At 42.2% G+C, this 19035-nt stretch overlaps 1 protein-coding gene across 2 annotated transcripts in view; it reads right to left on the minus strand.

Annotated features, from left to right (window-relative positions):
• Positions 1-19035, minus strand: part of MTMR1 (myotubularin related protein 1) — a 41386-nt gene that overhangs the window by 16540 nt on the left and 5811 nt on the right. For both annotated transcript variants that reach the window (XM_063141952.1, XM_063141951.1), the window contains 9 exons: positions 12406-12481; positions 8581-8675; positions 8270-8377; positions 7596-7694; positions 7283-7366; positions 5295-5444; positions 3848-4036; positions 3515-3700; positions 1268-1474 (listed from right to left, as the gene is read on the minus strand). In XM_063141952.1, the coding sequence (XP_062998022.1) occupies positions 1268-1474; positions 3515-3700; positions 3848-4036; positions 5295-5444; positions 7283-7366; positions 7596-7694; positions 8270-8377; positions 8581-8675; positions 12406-12481 (1194 nt within the window). The remainder of the gene's footprint in view (positions 1-1267; positions 1475-3514; positions 3701-3847; positions 4037-5294; positions 5445-7282; positions 7367-7595; positions 7695-8269; positions 8378-8580; positions 8676-12405; positions 12482-19035) is intronic.

Genomic DNA, 19035 nt, shown 5'->3' on the forward strand with positions numbered 1-19035 from the left:
CTATGAGTAAGACTTCTGTTTTTAATAAAACGTAGTTATTTCAAATAACCTTTCAAGAGCAACGAAGGAGTGCATCAGAAAAACTTGGTTTCTCCAAACGATACGGTTAAGTACTAAATATCTATGCTGAAACAAAGTAAGTCATCTTCATGTCATCCGTCACACTTAATTGAGGATAGTGAATGCAGGGTGGGGATAAGGCTTGCAGCAGAGACTACGGAGTCAGGGTGAATGTGGCGATTACCTCTCCGTGAGTCATGGAGATCATCGTCAGTCATCGAGCGTGCTGACTGTCACGCATAGGACCATAGTACTGGAAGAGACCTCAGAGATCATCTAGTCCAGCCCCCGCTCATTGCAGGCTCTGCATTGCAGGGTGCAGCTACAGCATCTCAGGCAGATGGCCGTTCAGCCTCTGCTGAAATACCTCCAGCCAAGGAGAGCCCAGCACCTCCTGACGCAGTCTGTTCCACTGCTGAAATACGTCCAGCCAAGGAGAACCTAGCACCTCCTGACACAGTCTGTTCCACTGCTGAAATACGTCCAGCCAAGGAGAACCTAGCACCTCCTGACGCAGTCTGTTCCACTGCTGAAATACGTCCAGCCAAGGAGAACCTAGCACCTCCTGACGCAGTCTGTTCCACTGCTGAAATACGTCCAGTGGAGAACCCAGCACCTCCTGACGCAGTCTGTTCTACTGCTGAACAGCTCTCACTGTTAGGACGTCGTCCCGCCCTTTGGTGCAACAGAGAACAAATCGTCTCCTTTTCCTCTGAAGACCACTGCAGTACCTCCTCTTCCTCTTCTCAGAGCTAAACACACCCAGCTCTTTCCACCGGTCCTCGTGGGACTTAGTTTACAGACCCCGCACCATCCTGGCTGATGGGACTTATCAATCACCTTCTTAAAATGCGGTGCCCAGAACTGGATGCAGTAGTTCACATGCAAACTGCCTAATGCTGAACAGAGCAGAAGATGCTTGAGAAAGGAGGAAAGAGCAGCAGTTACCGCTCTTGAGAACTGGCCAGCAATGAAACCTAGTACAGAGGAGATTGGCTTCAGTTTGAATTAAGAGCAGTGAAATGTCTTCATTAGGTCAGTGTGGAGTTAGGAGAGATGATTCACTGCTATTAACTAAACTGTTTATTGGCTTGTTAATGCCGGGGTATAGGTATGTGGTCATGGTTGCTTCCAGTTTTAAAGTAAGTTCCTTGTTTTTCCAAACAGTGGCTTCACTTTTCTACCTGCCACGCTGTATTACACTTACCATTGCAAACCGATGTCCAAAACTCATCCACTCCTTCTCTATGAGGCCCTCAAAGCCTTTGATGGTTCTGTAATGGCTGTCCAACATTAGCATGGCTAGCGAGGTAAGCTGAGCTGTACGGTCCCAGCCATCACTACAGTGGACCACCACTGACGTTTTACCAGACTCGATTTTGTCAGCAATTCTCACTGCTCCGGCAAGAAGCATCTTTAGAAAGGAGGAATATTTCTGATTGAAGTATTACACCAAAGCAAACAGTCAGAAGAGGACTTGGCATAAGAATACAAGAACAACCTTACAGGATTGGACCACAGGGTCCTAGCCTAAGGCTCCATCTCCAACAAAGGCCAGCCGAATGCCCCAGAGCCCTTACGAGATGGATTTAGTGATGGCCTTTCCCTGTTATTTGCCCCCACCGCCTGGTATTCAGAGGTATACTGTTCCTGAACATGGACGCTTAATTAGTTATCGTGGCTAATAGCCACTGATAGACTTATATCCTCCATGAATGAGACTCTGTCTTGAAAAGAACACTGGATTGAATAGGGACAGGGGTGTAATCTCAGGGCTGTCAACATTTCCCAAAGGAGGTGGGTGAACAAATCCTACCGGAATTGTAAACCTAATACACCAAACAAGAATTTCAATTCTAGGTACAACAAATCCAAATCAAAGATTACATCGCTCACCTACGCTGCTTGCTGAGCAGGTCAAGAGAGACAAAAGTGCTATATATACACACACACACATTCTACACTGATCCCATCAAAAACGCATTTTACAAAAAGTTAATAATTACACTGAGCAATTATGAAATTTGGTTAACAATTTGAGTTATCTATAAAGCAATAAACAGTAAGTCTTGAGAATTGCCCCCTCCTCTGTCTTCTTAGGAATTCCTCCACTGTAAACAGTTAAACGATCTGTGATACGATTACAAGATACGTTGCACGTACCCTGATGATCTCTTGAAAGACATACTACAAACATTTCTGTGATACCGTGAAATGCTTGGAATTAAGAAACTCCATCCCCATTAACTTCATCAAAACTAATTAAATCTGGGGGGGGGGGAATCGAAAGCATCAGGTAACAATTCTAGAAGGGTTCCTATTCTCCATGAAATCAGCGTTCACCTGAATTGGCGTCTATGGAACCTGTGCTTTGGTACGCAAGACAACACACAGAATGAACTGCGTGACTTAGCTGGAAAGCTATCAAGGTCTGCAGTGTTTACAAATGCTTCTGGCGGTTGGGCCAAGCAGAATTGCAGTTCCCACGGCAGCTTGCCAGAGAGGGTGGGGGGATTTGCCTAGGTGTGTGCCAAATGTTCTGTGTTGCACGGAAAGAGCCCTGTCCAAGAGTGGAAATAATCCCATCTAATTCCTAACAAAATATGAGAGCTGATGGAGCACAATGACAAAGAGACTGAGCTGTCAATCAGGAATTCCGTGATTCAAATCTCATCTTTGCTAAGAATTCACTTAATGACCTTAGGCAGGCCACCAGCTCTTAGCCTGAGGCCCGAGAGGGTGATATGGGGATTATAATACTGAGCTATTTTACAGGGCTTTTGTAAGGATCACTGCGGAACACTCAGCTCTCTAAAAGAACTCTGCACAGTCTAAAGCCTGTGAGATTTCTAGCTGTCATTAAGTCAGCTGTTTGTGGAAGAACAGTGTGGCAGGAGCAGTCCTCACTTCCTGACCTGGAAACTGTTCCCCACTCCATGGTGGAATCCGCTCTAGCAAGGAGCTGGTTCTTCTGAGGAAGAGTTGCTTATTGCCAGAACCCACGTGGAAGTTAGGAATAGGGGGAAGGAGGCTGTTCCTTTGCTCTAGAACAGAAGGTCAACATGTGGACGTCCAGCCCGCCCCTGCCGAGGCTATAAACATACGACATGCTCATATGGCAGTGTAGGATATAAACCTGTTAAACAGCATATGTAAAATTAAAAATAAGTGGTCTGAAACATATAAAAATAGCATGCCACACTAGTCCGTATAATCTGAAAACTCCAAATTCTAATTAAGGTATACACACACACACACACACACACACACACACACACACACGACCTTTAGATTTTTCTGGAGATGTGACATGAGAACACCTGAAGAGAAATTTTATTTATCTATTATTTGTTGCATTTGTATTCCACTGAATATAGTAAAATCCCTCGGTGGATTTACCCTGTTTTAGCACTTCAAAGAACACAAAGAACATTATTTCCATCGAGCCTGTTACCCGTATATATTCCAGCCAGTGCGTACTCTCCACGTTGGACAGCCACCGAGACTCATCGATTGTCGGGTAAACAATTTCCTTCAGCTTCCGTAGCGCTTCTCTCATCACGTGGATATTTGGGATTTCCAGGAAGATCAGCTCCACGTTGGGGTAGGCGCCCTCGCTCTCGTACCCACCCCCTTTGGCCTGAAAAAAGACGACTCCTTTTCAATCACCTTAAAATATCTGAAATAATTTCAACAGTTAAAAATTAAGTCTTTCAAGTTTTAACGAGACGCGCATAGTGTCTATTGCAAAGGTTCCCTCGATACTTCCCTCTTACGTTAATTCTACCTTATTTGTATCTGCAACGCTGTTCTGCCTGGCGTCGAAGATGAACAGCTTGTGCGACTGAGCGTTGGCATCCATGATGGTCTGCAAGTATTTCTCGTCCTCTTTGCATCGCTTGTCATTTGGGCCCACAAGAGGTTGGCTGCACCGTGTGATGGTGGCCTGGCTCTCAGGGTGGATCCAGGATAACACCTAGATTAAGGGAAACAGAGAGGTCCATTTAAGAACAGAAACAAAGCTGGTAAGTACCTGAAGCAACTCACTTCTCAAATTAAAAGCAGACCAGACAGCATAAGAAGATGGCGATGATTGGATGCAGGGATTAACGAAAGGGTAAAGATGAACAAAAACACATAGAAATTATTATTATTATTATTATTATTATTATTATTATTATTATTATTGCCATTATATCAAGAACCAAGCAGCACACCTAAGGCTCCAATACTATGGCTCACAGGAGGGTGTCCCAGGGGCCGTAAGATTGTTCGGAACTTCCCATCCAAGGGTGAAGAGACAGATCCAACCTCAGAACCCCACTCCCAGCCCCCATAGAACCCCCCATATCCCTTATATCCCCAACACTGGGAGAAGTAAAAAGGGGGCAGAGCACCCTCCTGGTCTCCAACAATGTCCCAACACCATGGGGGTGGATGGGTTTCAGCAAGTGAGCCCTGGAACTGGAGTAAATAATTTACCACTAATTGCTTGCAGCAGTGGGTAGGAATAGTTCATCTCTACCCTCCGCCCAGAACATGAAGGAAGGCAGGGAGAACTCCCTCGCTTCTGCCCTGCCAGCATGAGCCCAGCGTCGAAATACTCTAAGCTGAAAGGCAGGATTGTGTTGCCCGAGAAGCCTCTTGAAGAGCCACCACAACTGCCACGCCTCCCTCGTCATGGTGAGCAAGCCACGTTTGGAACTAAGGGGACTTTCGCGAGTGGTTTGCAACGTGGCAACTGGAGGCCCTGCTGCTTGACTGCTCCTCCGAAGGATAAAAAATCCCTGTGTGTATAAATTAGCTCTCTGGATCCTGGCTCATGTTAGTAACAAAATGTTTAACACTTTATTAATCACCAATAATTTAATTTCGCATAGGGTTAGTGCTCATTGTCCAATGAACAAACAAAGAAATATAAGCCTCAATAGGAAGATTTTCAAGCTAGGAAGAACTTTGTTTCCTGCCAGTTCCAATTGTGACCTCAACGGTTCTCCTTCCACAAAGAGCAAAACTGCAGCTGAACTTAATGGCAGCACTTCCAAAGTAGAAGTGAATACTTCTTTACATTTCAAGCCTCAGCCTGGAAATAATTCTCACTTCCCCTTTCATTTCACACAGTTGTCCTTCCAGGAGAGACCTGGGCTACTTACTTATCTTTTCAGGTTAGGCACCAAACGGCATCACAACCACACAGAGCAACAATTCTGTTTTAAATTGTGAATCTTACTTACTGGAACTCTGCCTTTGGCCCTAAACGCTGCTACTCTAGAGAGGTCATCATCTTTTACGCTGGCCGGCACAACCAGAACGGCAGGGTACGTGTCACAAAATTCGTACGAGCTGTTAATTTTGGATATTTTCCAACTCTCATTGGGTAGACCCTGCATGAAAGCAAAATATATTTTTTGGACCAATTGTGTTTCAAACACCTGATTTTGGAATGTCAAATAATTATACCAACACATTTTGTAATAAAAATTATAGAGCACCTATTCCTTGTCTTGTACAGTTTCTAAAATTAATACAAACTCAATCACTGTCTGAGAAGATATGAAGTCCGAGGCTTGACCGGGTCAGAAGCTCCACTGAGGCATTGGGAGTGTTTGCTTGATGATGGGGATAAAAAAAGCCGGCATGGCTTCTCCCCTTGCCCCTGCCACAATTACCCAGGATGCAGCACTTGTTGCCATGTCGTCTGAACCCAGCATGGTGTGCAGCGGCTTCTTAACAAGGCCACAACCTCTACTACAAGCCGTGGGTTGTGGCATGGGTAAGAAGTCGCCCCTGCCGTGCCCTTTGCCAGGTTCATACAACCCAGCAACCCACCCTGCGTAGTGAGCAATTGCGGAAATTGCAGGCGTGTTCACAACACGCGCAGGGGTGGGAGAGAACCCACAATGGCGTCTTGAGTGATTGTCCAAACACAGTAAATGTTTGTAAGCGTAGCTGCTGGACAGGGGGCCATCAGCAAACAGCTAAAGGCCAATTTAAACATAAACCTGGCATGTTATGTAAGAGGACAATATCCGAATTTGCTCAAGTTAAGAGGATGGTAAAGATGCATCCACCCGCTTTGCATTTTCAGGTAGAGGGAACGGGGTTTTAACTGTTTGCTTGATAGGTTGCTGTGCTGTTCCATCTACTCGTCAGCCCAAATATTTATTTATTTATTTATTTATTTATTTATTTATTTATTACATTTTTATACCGCCCAATAGCCAAAGCGCTCTGGCCGGTTCACAAAAATTAAAACCACAATAAAACACCCAACATGTTAAAAACACAATTACGAAATACAGTATAAAAAGCGCAACCAGGATAAAACCACACAGCAAAATTGATATAAGATTAAAATACAGAGTTAAAACAGTAAAATTTAAATTAAAGTTAAAATTAAGTGTTAAAATACTGAGTGAATAAAAAGGTCTTCAGCTGGCGACGAAAGCAGTACAGTGTAGGCGCCAAGCGGACCTCTCTGGGGAGCTCGTTCCACAACTGGGGTGCCACAGCGGAGAAAGCCCTCCTCCTAGTAGCCACCTGCCTCACTTCCTTTGGCAGGGGCTCACGGAGAAGGGCCCCTGTAGATGATCTTAAGGTCCGGGTAGGTACATATGGGAGGAGGCGTTCCTTCAAATAACCTGGCCCCAAACCGTTTAGGGCTTTAAAAGTCAATACCAGCACTTTGAATTGGGCCCGGACCTGGACTGGCAGCCAATGAAGCTGGAAAAGGACTGGCGTAATGTGATCTCGCCGGCCAGTCCCTGTTAGTAAACGGGCTGCCCTATTTTGTACCAGCTGAAGCTTCCGGACCGTTTTCAAAGGCAGCCCCACGTATAACGCATTGCAGTAATCCAAACGAGATGTTATCAGAGCAAGGATAACTGTAGCTAGGCTATCTCTGTCCAGATAAGGGCGTAGTTGGTATATCAACCTAAGCTGATAAAAGGTGCTCTTTTGAGTTTGTATTTCACAAAAAATATTTATGTGTATATTTATTTATGTATGGACCTATTTATAGGTGGCTTTTTAGGACATAGTCCTTTCAAGTTGGCTCACATAAGAATGAAAATATAAAGTACAATTAAACAAAATTACAATACAACTAGAGATCGGCATAAAAATCACTATCTTTTGCACCTCCCAATATTCCTGTGGATATTCAGGCAAAACTATAGGTACATCATGTTATTTTTAAGAAGTGAAAATTGCCATTACCTACCTGTCTCTTATACTCTGCCGTCGAATCATAAACTTTCCAGCCATTAACAGGAAATTTTTCTTTATAGTTGAATGCAAAGAATGGCTGAAGGTAGTGAAACAAAAACATATGATCATGTTCACAATTGCAGTATAAGTTATTTAATATGGTAAAAAGCAACAAACTATTAAGTAATTTTTTTATCTACTCTATTGAGATAATTCAAGTAAGAAAAGTATCGATGTTTTGTGATTATAAAAATAGGCTCTGTTTAGAAATCTTCCCTCTCCCCCTTATATATTTTAAAAGAATAAAGAATGATTTTAATACTTACCAGCCCATTGGAAAGAGGAAATGCTCGCGCAATGAGGTTTTGAAAAATCTCCAGTCTGTGTTCTTCCTGCTTATAGGCAAACCGCAAGTTTCTCATATCCTGTCAAAAGATATCTTAAAGTTTGCTGTGCTAAATTAAAAATTACAGCAGTTAAAATGTTACAGAAATGAATTATTTTGTACCGGCTACTTGTACTAAAAGGCCCGTGTCTAAATTTGTGTTCATCTGAAGACTAATAAAATCCTGTTCTAAGGTTCACTTACTAGGACTATATCATATATGAACAAGTTGTACCATTACATTTACAAACAGTGGTCATTGGTCACAGAAATAAGAGTTCATACCGTAACATCATTCAAGCAAGAGGACTGCTTCATACACTCATCTCAGCTTAATTGACCGGGGGAGGGGGGGTTATGCTTTTTGAATGTATGAACGCCAGTGTAAGTGTGCATTCTTACCCTTAGGGGTTAGCCTCTCCTCTACCTAGGCCCTGTCCAAGATCGATCATTTACCTTTTCTACCCTTAAGTTAGAATGATTTGAAACACTCCACAGCAACAGCTCAGCCACAAGCAACAAACAGGTACAGGACTGGTACTCCACAGTGAAAGTAAAAGACTTAGAAAGTAGCAATCCAAGTACTAGTACACTTCCTCAAAATTAAACTGATACCTTGCAAACAATTTCTATACCACAGGAGTTGTCTCCATGGCTCTGAACTCCAATCTTTTCAACCCTGTTTATCACTCCAAGAGGAACATCAAGAACAAAATGCGGATCCTGGAATTGAAAGGAAAAAGTAAACACCATGTCTCTTTATTACAGCTATCAGTAAATAGTGAAAGAAATGATAAAATTATCAAATTATGCTGGGACATGTATAAGCTAAGCATAAAGTGCCACGTGTGTCGAAATCTAACACACACCCCAAAAAAGGCTGTAGATGAAAAATGAATGGTGCGCAGTAAAGAGCACGGACTCACCCTTTCAACGTTCTTGAAATACATTTTGAAATCTGTCACTGTCAGCGTACCACTGATGGCCCCGAGAAATGGACAGATATACATGACATCTTTAGCTGGGAAAAATAAGGAGCCACTGTATTAGCGTTCATATTCCTACCTTACTACTGTATTATGTATGTACACAGACAGGCAAAGTATTTCAAGCAAGGAACTCCCCTCAATTTCTAAATGCCTTTTTTTAATCTGGCATTACACATGGAATAAAATGATTTTACACAGCAAAAATTATTTCACAGGTGTTTTATTTAATGCCTATTTCATAGCACATCATTTCAAAAGAAGGTATTTTCATAAAGAAAGAAGGCCAACAAGTTACAGTTTAGAATGAAATGTAAAGAACTTGGTGATTATAAAAAAAATAAAAAAAAATACTGACTCAGACATTAAAATGTTTTTAAGGACAATTTTTTAAATATAATTTTACGTTTTCATTTTGTGCAGTCAGCTATATTTTTAGTAATAAACTCACTGTGAAATCCTATTGAGGATTTGACTACTAAGAAGTAACTATGGAGTTACTCATTAGCAGTGAAATCCTAAATGTGGCCTTCCAATTTCAATGGCATTTACTCCTGTGTAAGTGTGTACAGGATCCATACTTCCCTTCTGATAGCTTCCAGAGTTGTTCTGGATGCAGAAGATAAGAGCAGAGCCATCGAGAACGTCTTGGGGCAGTAGCAGGGAATACGAACGGCCTAAAATGATGGGCAAATACTGTCGCTCGCCACCGTGATCCAGCAAAGTGTGAGCTCAAGCCCTTGCAGAGTGGGAGAACTCCACCCACGCTTGTAAAAGTCACTGGATGGTCGCTAATGCCTTATGTCTCAAAGTGACCAAGGCAATAAGCTTGGCAAATCAAAAGTGACATTTAATGCAGCCGTTCTGACGGAATCTCATCCCCTTGAAAGCAGAGCTTAAGGATACGGGAGGCAGCGTTCCAGTGTATGCTCAGATTACTTCTCCCAACAACGACAATTGCATTCAGCAGCAGATCCCAAAGCTCCATGCATTAGTCATATGGAAGGGCTCACGCTGCAGGCAAACAAGCAGTCTTCAAATCTGGCTTCCCCCTGTCACTGCCTATTTAATAAATAATTTCCATTTTCAGGACATTCTAAGGGCTGGAACAAGAAGCACTTCACAGCCCAGATACCGATGCAAGGCGGCACCTTCTGAATAAAACATGACCTAACCATTTCATCTGGCAATACTGAAGGTTACAGCAAAGAGGCTGCCTCATTCAACCCATGGTTAAATACGCCGCACAGGAAAAAGTCCAGGGTGAATGTTACAGGAGGGTTGATTCCTTTAAATGAGCACATGCAGTAGAAATTAGAGTGTCTTAGGAATGTTTGTTTTATTTTCAAGCCCTTCCCTCCACAGCCAGCACAGAAATATATCAGGGAAGAGGCCTCAATATTCTCTGCTAGCCAACTAATATTTTTTAGCTAGGTTTCCATGCTGGTCACAGGAAAGCCTCTTAGGGTGCAATCCTATGCATGTTTAGACAGGAAAAAGTGCTGCAATCCCCATCATTCCTCAGCCAGCATGGCTGGCTGGGAATGATGGGACTTTTTTTTGTCTAAACCTGCATAGGATTGCACCCTTAGTAGGCTGGTAAAAAAAAAAGGGAGCTTTGATGAGTTTATTTACAACACAGGCAGATGCTATTGAAAGACTTTGAAAAACAGGCAACAAAACTGCTAATCCTACATCAGTGATCAACAGTGTGGGCCCTAGACTGCCCCTATCCCACCTAGCTAGCTAAAATTACAGCTTTCTCTGCCCATCAGTCTCAAAATTCAAGAACTTCCAACTTCCAACTGGTGTCAGACCCTATCCAGCTAGACATCAGGAAAAACTTCCTGACTGTTAGAGCAGTACAACAATGGAACCAGTTACCTAGAGGGGTTGTGGGCTTTCCCACACTAGAGGCATCCAAGAGGCAGCTGGACAACCATCTGTCAGGGATGCTGTAGAGTGGATTCCTGCATTGAGCAGGGGGTTGGACTCGATGGCCTTATAGGCCCCTTCCAACTCTGCTATTCTATGATTCTATGAAGTAAATTGTTCATTCAGAAGAACATCTTCAGTAAGTCACTTTCAGGAAACATTAACTAATCAACTAATAAGTCATCAGTTTAACAGGATGGTTCTCTGTTAAGACACTGATGCCCCTGCCCACATAAAGTCTGCTGCTGCTTCAAAAATCCGGCAAATAGACATGTGCCTAGCACAAAAAACCAGCACATTTACAAATATCAAGTATTCATAGGCTCTGTATTGACATCACACCAAGCCTATTCTTAAGAACCCACAGCAAATTGTTCCAATTTGACAACAGGCAAACTATAATTTAGAGCTATTTCTCTGCTTTTTCCACGGTCTTAGCATTCAGTTTATTTTATTTATTTGTTGCATTTGTATACCGATGATTATAGTAAAATCTCTCAGCGGTTTACAATATTAAAATACATTTAGGTATTTTAGCATATTAGAAACACAACTTTAAAAACACAATGCTAAAACCACTACTGTTAAAACAATTTAAGAAGCAGCAAAATGGCATAAATGGCACAAATTTACTTACAGCCCAGGGAAAGCCAGGGTGGAAAGGTGCGTTTTTAGGAGGGGTTTGAAAGATGCCACATTTTCTGCCTCTCATACTAGTTACATAAATTCCTATCTGTCTCCATGGTACAGCAGCCTCTGGATGTGGAACAATGGTCATAACTGTGGTTTGTCAGATATTGAATCAAACCACTGCTAAGCTTCTTTAACCATGGCTTGGCACGATATCTGAATTGAGCCATACCTAGCACTTGTGGGAGGCACTGAACCATATACTGATGTCACTAAGTGAGGGGTAGGCAAACTTTGGGGGCTTTTGAGCACATTTAACAATTTGAGAACGAGTCCTGAGCACCACTACAAAATGGCTGCCATGAAAGCGCCGGGCAGTCACAAAGGACAAGTCATCTCCCCCAAAGGCTGAGAATAAGGCAGAGGTAGGATCTGAGCCTGATTACAAGAAAGAACTGCTTTTGAACCAGTTTTCTTTGTCAACGGAAACCTATTCCACAGAAGGCAAACTTACACACATTCTGTAACACTGGAGCTTCACAAGGGATGGACGGACTCACCTGAGTCTACGCTCAGCGGGTGCTTGAGGAGCTGCCGCTGCTGCCCGCCCGTGCAAGCCGGGCCACATGAGCCCTGGAAGGCTTGGCACGTGGCCTGGGATTGCCCCACAGCCGCTCGCTCCTCCATGCAAGCCACCATTTTAATGCAAGATGGGCCTCTAATTTGCGGAAATTATTATTATTATTATTTATTTATATAGCACCAACAATGTACTTGATGCTGTACATTGTGTGAGGCTTTTACAGCTGCCATTATGCGCAAGAACAGGAAGAACCATCCAGTTCTTGCTAGCATTTTACTTCAAAGTGCTCTGATATTATCACAATGAGAAAAAAACTGGAGGAGAATGTGCTCACAGCTGCACGGAAAAGGTAAGTATCTAAGCATGCACTTAGCACATCAGTCTTATAGCTTACTGATTTCTGTGCTAATTTGTAATTAAAATTCTTCCCAGATTAGTTTGCCTTTTGTGCTCAGCATCTCCTGTAGCCCACTCAGGTTTAAGGGATTAAGGATCCAAGATAAAACCTGATAACTGAGTGTAAAAATTCTGAAATATATAAAACCAAATGAATAACTTTCGTTTTATGTTTAGCCACAAACAATGATGTTGTCTCAGTCACTTAATACTCCACTTACCAATAGCTTTGATTGATTCTCCTGGAAAAAGAGGTGCCTCTTCCATCTGGGCGAGTTTGTTCCCATCCCTTAGTGCCTGGCAGGAAGCCAAAGCGAGAAGTAAATCTCACATTCCATCTGCACCGCTTCAATACACAACAACTACAAGGTGCTTTTGCTAGGAGGTTACAGAAGCAAGGCAAATTGCAGCTCTATCCTCTCAAAGCAGAGTGTTTAAACCCCATGGGCTGGTGTGGACGCACACTTAATTGCAGTTAAAGAGATTGGGGAAGAGATACGCGGTCACGTGCTTCTCCCACTTGGATCCAAATTCCCCTCCCCATCTGCCTTAACGGGAGTTAAGCAGCGGTTCAAAATGCCCAGGTTTTCTCTGGTTAAGCAGGAATCCCGGTAAAACCTCAAGCATAGGTAACGTGGCTGCAAATAAAGGACTGAGCTGAATGTAAGATGGGAGGGTGGAATCAGTTCCCAAGAGTGGAGAGGTGGGGAAGTTATGGCCCTGCAGCCTGCCATCTCTTAGCCATGGTGAGGAGTACATGATCCGCTCAAGTTCTACATAGCATTAGCGAATCCAGAGAGGTTTGCTATTAATATGCATCTAGCACAGAGCTTTGGAAAACATGAATTAGTAGCAAAGCATTTTCACAAAGGAAAGTTCAACTATCCCAATTAGCACATACAAAGGGTAAGCAAAAATTCTGCATGTGTTGTAAATAGAAGGGTATTTTTACATGCCGCCCCCAATGCATATTGAGGCATTACGTTTTAGAAGTACGGCCAGTCAGATGGCCTTACCTATAAAACAGGATGCCTCAATATGCTCTGGGAGCTGCATGTTAAACCAAGGATGAATGTTTATTTTTGCACACACCAGCGTTATTTAAAAGAGCATGGGTTATATGCATGACCCTAGCATAAACCATGCTTGCAGTACCATTATTTTAAAGTTCCCTTTTCAGAACTTAATAACTTTTTTAAAAAAAATTAAGAAGTTTTTAAAACGTATACTTCCAATTTATTCATCCCATAAGAAAATAATTCATTTTCTCCACTTATATATCCTCTCACAAAAAGTTGTAAGAATAGAAGGAAGTGGGCCCTCCTCTGATGCTCTGTAAAGTTCCCTAACAAAGAGACGTATAGACTTGAAATGTGCTTGATTATTGTTGAAATCTTTAAGATGGGTAGGAATTTCCCCACTATAACAAAATCTACAGCTCAGTTCAGACAAGACATTAGTCAACACAGTGTGAAAACTCCACTCAATGGTTGGGTTTTTAGGGGGTACTCCCTACACATCATGTTCTAACTCCACCGTTGTGTGACTGTGGGCAACCGTGGAGTTGAGTAAAAATCAACATGACGTTTGATTGACAGTTCCTCTACCCTCTCTCCTCCCCCAGTCCTCCCGATGGTATCCCATCAGCCATTGCTGTGAAAAAACAATCCTGGCAGCTTTCCTAGAGTGGCACTCCCTCCTTTCACCGCTCTTGCCAGAAAGCTCTGTAGCCAGTGAGAAAAGTCAATTCAACGCAACGTAAAACTCCACGGAACCCACCACACAATGGTTGTCCAGGAACTCTCCCCTGCAGAGCGTTGATATTCTGTGTGGAATGTTTTCCAAAAAAACCTCCACCGCTGCGTGGAGTTTTCCCATCAGACAACACATTTCTCAACTGGGGTATAAAAACTCCACCATGGAGTTTTAAAAACAGCAAGGACTGTTCCAGCCCAAATGCTTATTTGAGAGCACACAATAATTCATCATAAAAGTTTCAGAGTAAAAATTGCAACATTTTAAGTTCTGGCATGTACAAACATCTGGTTAATTTTATAAGGAACATTCACAGATGTCCACCACAACCTCTGCTGTATTTCTGATTTACAAGTCAGGATTAATACTGCAATCCTTCTCAGTTACCTTCCCATATGTCGATCTGATGTTAATGGGACTTGTGTGTGTATCTGTGCAATACTCCCTTACTCAGAGTCTGTTGGATTCTTTTGAAGAAATTTATCACTTGATATTAATAGATTTAGATATGAAATACTAATATGACATCTGGCACACTATGATTCATATTACTTACTCTACATACTATATTAACTGGTGCAATTAACTTACTGATTCGTTAACTGCATATTTAAAATGTATACTTTAATGGGTTTTTAATTACCCACGCTCCCAACTAAATATTATTCTACTAGCCTTGTTGTAAATCTAAGCGCATCACTTCACTCAAGTGAAAAAATAGACATATTTTTTTCTGAATTCAGTCAACAGAAAGTGTTAGAATCATTGAATATTGCCAAATATCACCTGTATTAGTATTGTAATATTTTAAACTTTTAAGCGGTGTATTAGTTGGTTAAATGGTAGCTAATTAGGTCAACACCATTAATATTTTATTTTAAAAACCTGTAAACTGCAGATTTATTGCATTATTTTTATACATCTTCTTTGTGCTATTCAGACTTCATTGCAGGGCTCAAAAGAGCTGCACAATCAACTCCGCATGTCGAACAGGATGTTGATCATGAGATTTCTTGGACTGTAGCTTCTGCACCCCATGCCAACCCACTTCTGAAATCATGGGAACTTTCAAAAGCAGATTGTTTGTGATGGGGCAGGGAGGGCTGGATGTACAGATCTTCAAAGAAAAGAAGTTTAAAAAAAACACCCACTGGACATGTCCAAGTATGTAGGTGCACCTAAAGTACTTCTTTAGAACTTGGTCAATTATTGTCTGAACATCCAATTCTTGTTTATGCTGAAGCAGCTTTCACACGAGTAGGTGATTCAGAAGTTGTGACAGCCCACTCTCATCCGCTTCCAGGCGAGACGCCAGAAAGCCCACCGTCTGTGCTGCCAAGCTTTTGTCACCGGGGGCCAAAGGAGGGCACAGAAAGGAGAGCTATAGAGTCCTCTGCAGCACAGATGCTGCGTGGCCAGAACGGTCACGGACTTGTGTCATCACTGGACTCTGCTGGCTGCTCAAAGCCAACACACAGCAGCAGTGCTCACATTCATCCCTAATTTGTAACTCAGTGACTATGGCCTGGTGGCGTAGTCCATGAACAGCCCCTCTCTGCATGAGTTGCAAATGCCCAAGACCCTGTGCAGCATCCATTGAGCCAAGCCCCTACTTTATGGATCTTACTCTTGCTCCTGGTTTAAGTGGGCAACCCTGGGGGAGAAAGGGGGCCATGTGACCTGGGTCAACAGATGCCTAGTAAGTATCCCTACTTACAAGGGATAATCCGAGGGTTGTCCATACCCAGCAGCCGTAGCACCTGTGTGCACAGGCAGATTCTGCAATTTCACCTGCATACGCTCCTGCGAGGGGCATCCATCAAAAATCGCTAAATTTGAAGTTCTTTGGGTGCTTTTAAATATTTTAAAAGAACAGAAGAAACTACAAATTTAGCAATGCTTGTGATTTCTTGTATGTGTATTATCTGGCATGTGCCTCAAGAGAAAGCACTAGAAAACTACCCAATAGCATTAATGGGTAACTATCTGCGATTACATGTTTTAAGCCCTAAATCCAAAGGGGATCTCTAGAAATGTGGATACAGTTTATAAGCACTGAAAAGCATGTTTAAATGGTTCTCAAGCTTTTGGAGAGTGGATAACAAGAAACAGAATCTTCACATCTCCAACAGCCACAAATGAGAAACTACATTGTTAGGGAAGAAAAAGACGAGTAACACTTGCCACCTGTTCCACTTCTGCGTCAGAAGGGTAGCCACCGTGTCCCTCCTGAAGCTCCTGAATAGCAATGATGCAGCAGTGGGCAAGCAGGAGTAAAGGGGAAAAAACATGCACGTAACAGGTGAAAGGACAGCATTTTTTTTTTTAAAAGAAGAGACAGTCGATACTTCAACATCGCCATATTCAGTCAGCTTTTCATCCCTTGCACAGATCAAGTACGTCAAGCATATACCTTGGCACCTATACGATCCGGTTGTTCTGTTTTAAATGGGATGAACTGGAATGTTGTGCATTCCTATTCTTCCAAGAGCAACTCCAGGTACCAAAGAACACAAAGTATGTACTGTCTTTTTGAAACAAGTAAACTTTAAAACATCAAAGACAAAATGCAGAGTATAAAGTAGGCCACATGCTTGAAACAACAGAAGAAATTGATTGTAGTAGCAGAGAGAGAGAAACCATGCAATTATCTGTAGATTAAATAATTAAATATTTTTCAGACTGGATTGAAAATATTGAGACAATTTAAAATGTTGCTAAGAGTTTAATGGCCCCGTCTGAAGATCTGCCCATTCGCACACACCACATTAGGTTGATCAGGGCAATTAGGTATGTCACCAAAACACTTTCGAATCGGGTGGAAACCATTGCTGGTAACTTCAGGTTTCATTGTCTGAGACATTTTCCCCATGCTAACAGGGTGACAAAGAACGTAATTTGCCAAAGTATGCTCTGCATTTTTCCCCATTTCCATACACATTTAATCGAGATCGCTCTGAAGTCTCAGCAGCAGAGCAAAAGGTCAGTGAAACGTATGATTTTTCCTTGTTACTATGGACACTTTGTATGGACACAGCTGGTTAACAACTTCCTTCACAAGATCTGCTCTTCGTTCCAGGTAAGCCCCAGATCACAACTGGTGAACAGAAGGAACTAGTATATGAACAGGAACATTTTATGTTTGAAACAAAAAGCTATATGTTCTCTTCTCCATAAAACTCAATTTCTTTGAGGCATTATTGAACCAGAAAAAATATGTATGTATAAGACTTTATTTCAATCCTAGGGTCTCTCTGAAAGGTGTGTGTGTGTGCGCAGGGCCAGACACTTAGTATGAAGCTTTGCCACACTTCTTAGTATAATAAGGGTGCAATCCTATCTATGTCATAGAATTTCTTTCTGTCTAAACATGCATAGGACAGCACCCTAATACATTATTTGGACAACAAATCTGGCTTGCTGCCAAACATAATATGCAAACATGGCCTACAAAGTTATGTAGTATCTTAATGGGCCAACATCTGGAATGAAACTAGGCAACTAGATAAATTCCATAATACTCTTTTCAAGATTTCCTATTATGTCATGAAGTAATGTTCAGATCACCTTAAAAAGCACCAATAGCCAAACTTTCAGATGATTAAGATTTCCAACATTTTTTAGTTTCATTAATAAGTGCAGGATGAGGCTTTCAAGCAAGTCTTCCCACATCAGGAATAGAGAGCAGATTCACTTGCATCGCGTAAGGAGGAATGGCAGTCCCAGAAAAAGGAGCTGAGTAGGAAGATGGTTGAATTCTCATGAAGAAGAGAAAGCTAAAGCAGTGAAGGTCCTAACACTTAACAGTATAAGCTTATATATATATGTTCATTTCACCCATTTTTATCTTGGCCCTTTATTTAAAGATTTGCTTTGGTATGCTAGGTCTTTGTGCATCAGCGCTATTAAATGGATACGGCTTTCTTGAAAAACGAGCCTGAGCAAGTAGTAACACCCCCACCCCTCGAAGAAAGTTGGGACTTACCTTCTACTTCCTCTCATTTTGGCTATGGCTGCACCATGGACGGAGGAAAACTACAGCTACGCTGGAGGTGCCTTTGCCTCTAGCTTTGCACAGTGCTTTGGAATAATGGCCAACTTTCAGAAAATATCCAACAAGAGGTAAGACTAAGTTTTCAGCTAAAGGCGACCCATCTGTCAGGACCACCACGTTCTCTGTCAGCCATAAGTAAGTCCTCCAATGGCTCTTCCTGACGAAGAGCCATTAGTGGCACACTAGTGTAAGGTAACAGGGGAGGAGGATGAACTCTTTCCCTTTACAAAAGCTTTCCTGCCTGTTAACTTATAGAGTTCAATCTCCTGCATGTCCAGGTAAGGATGGGAAAATGCCTGCCTGGAACCCTGGAGATTGTTGACAATACTGGGCAGATGGACCAATGATCCGACTCAGCTTCCTATGACGAGGTATCTGGCTACTGAACCATCTGTTCTATACTCGTCTCAGAGTACTTGTCATATGGGTGGGAAGGGAGATTTCCAGCAGGAAAAAAAGGATGCACAGGGGAATCCTGGGAAACCAACATCTGAGATACCCTACCTCTCCATTTTCTTTGCCAACTTGAAACAGATGGCAACAGAAACCACGCATGGCTTTATATCTTTATGCAACACAAACAATTTGGTGAAGGAGGCAAAGCAAGAAGTAACCACTGGAGGATTACCTTTAGCATTTCAGGGACAAATAAGTAGGTCACTACAGTAGTATCTACCTTGGATTCCAGATTTAGAATTTTTCACCAAGCGTCGAGCAATTAAGGCAATGCCTGCATAAATGCAAGCATGAATTGAAACCTTATTTAAGTAGGATAAACTAAGACATATTGCCTTTTTTTAGATTTCCCCTTCGAATGTCTTTAGCACACCGAACACATTAAGGCTGCTAATATAGCACTCTGTAGTCCAAAGCATGTAAGCCTCAGTAGAGAGGACCCATTTTGTCAGAATTAGTGTAATAAAACTTAAGTTAGTACCATGCATTTCCAACATAGCTTAAATATACTGCGCTCTCACACACTGGCTTTTATTGCTCATGAAAACATTGTAATGTACATAAAACATTTCTATGGCGAACAAGC

This window comes from Elgaria multicarinata, chromosome 15, assembly GCF_023053635.1.
Source record: "Elgaria multicarinata webbii isolate HBS135686 ecotype San Diego chromosome 15, rElgMul1.1.pri, whole genome shotgun sequence".
NCBI classification, from domain to species: Eukaryota; Metazoa; Chordata; class Lepidosauria; order Squamata; family Anguidae; genus Elgaria; species Elgaria multicarinata.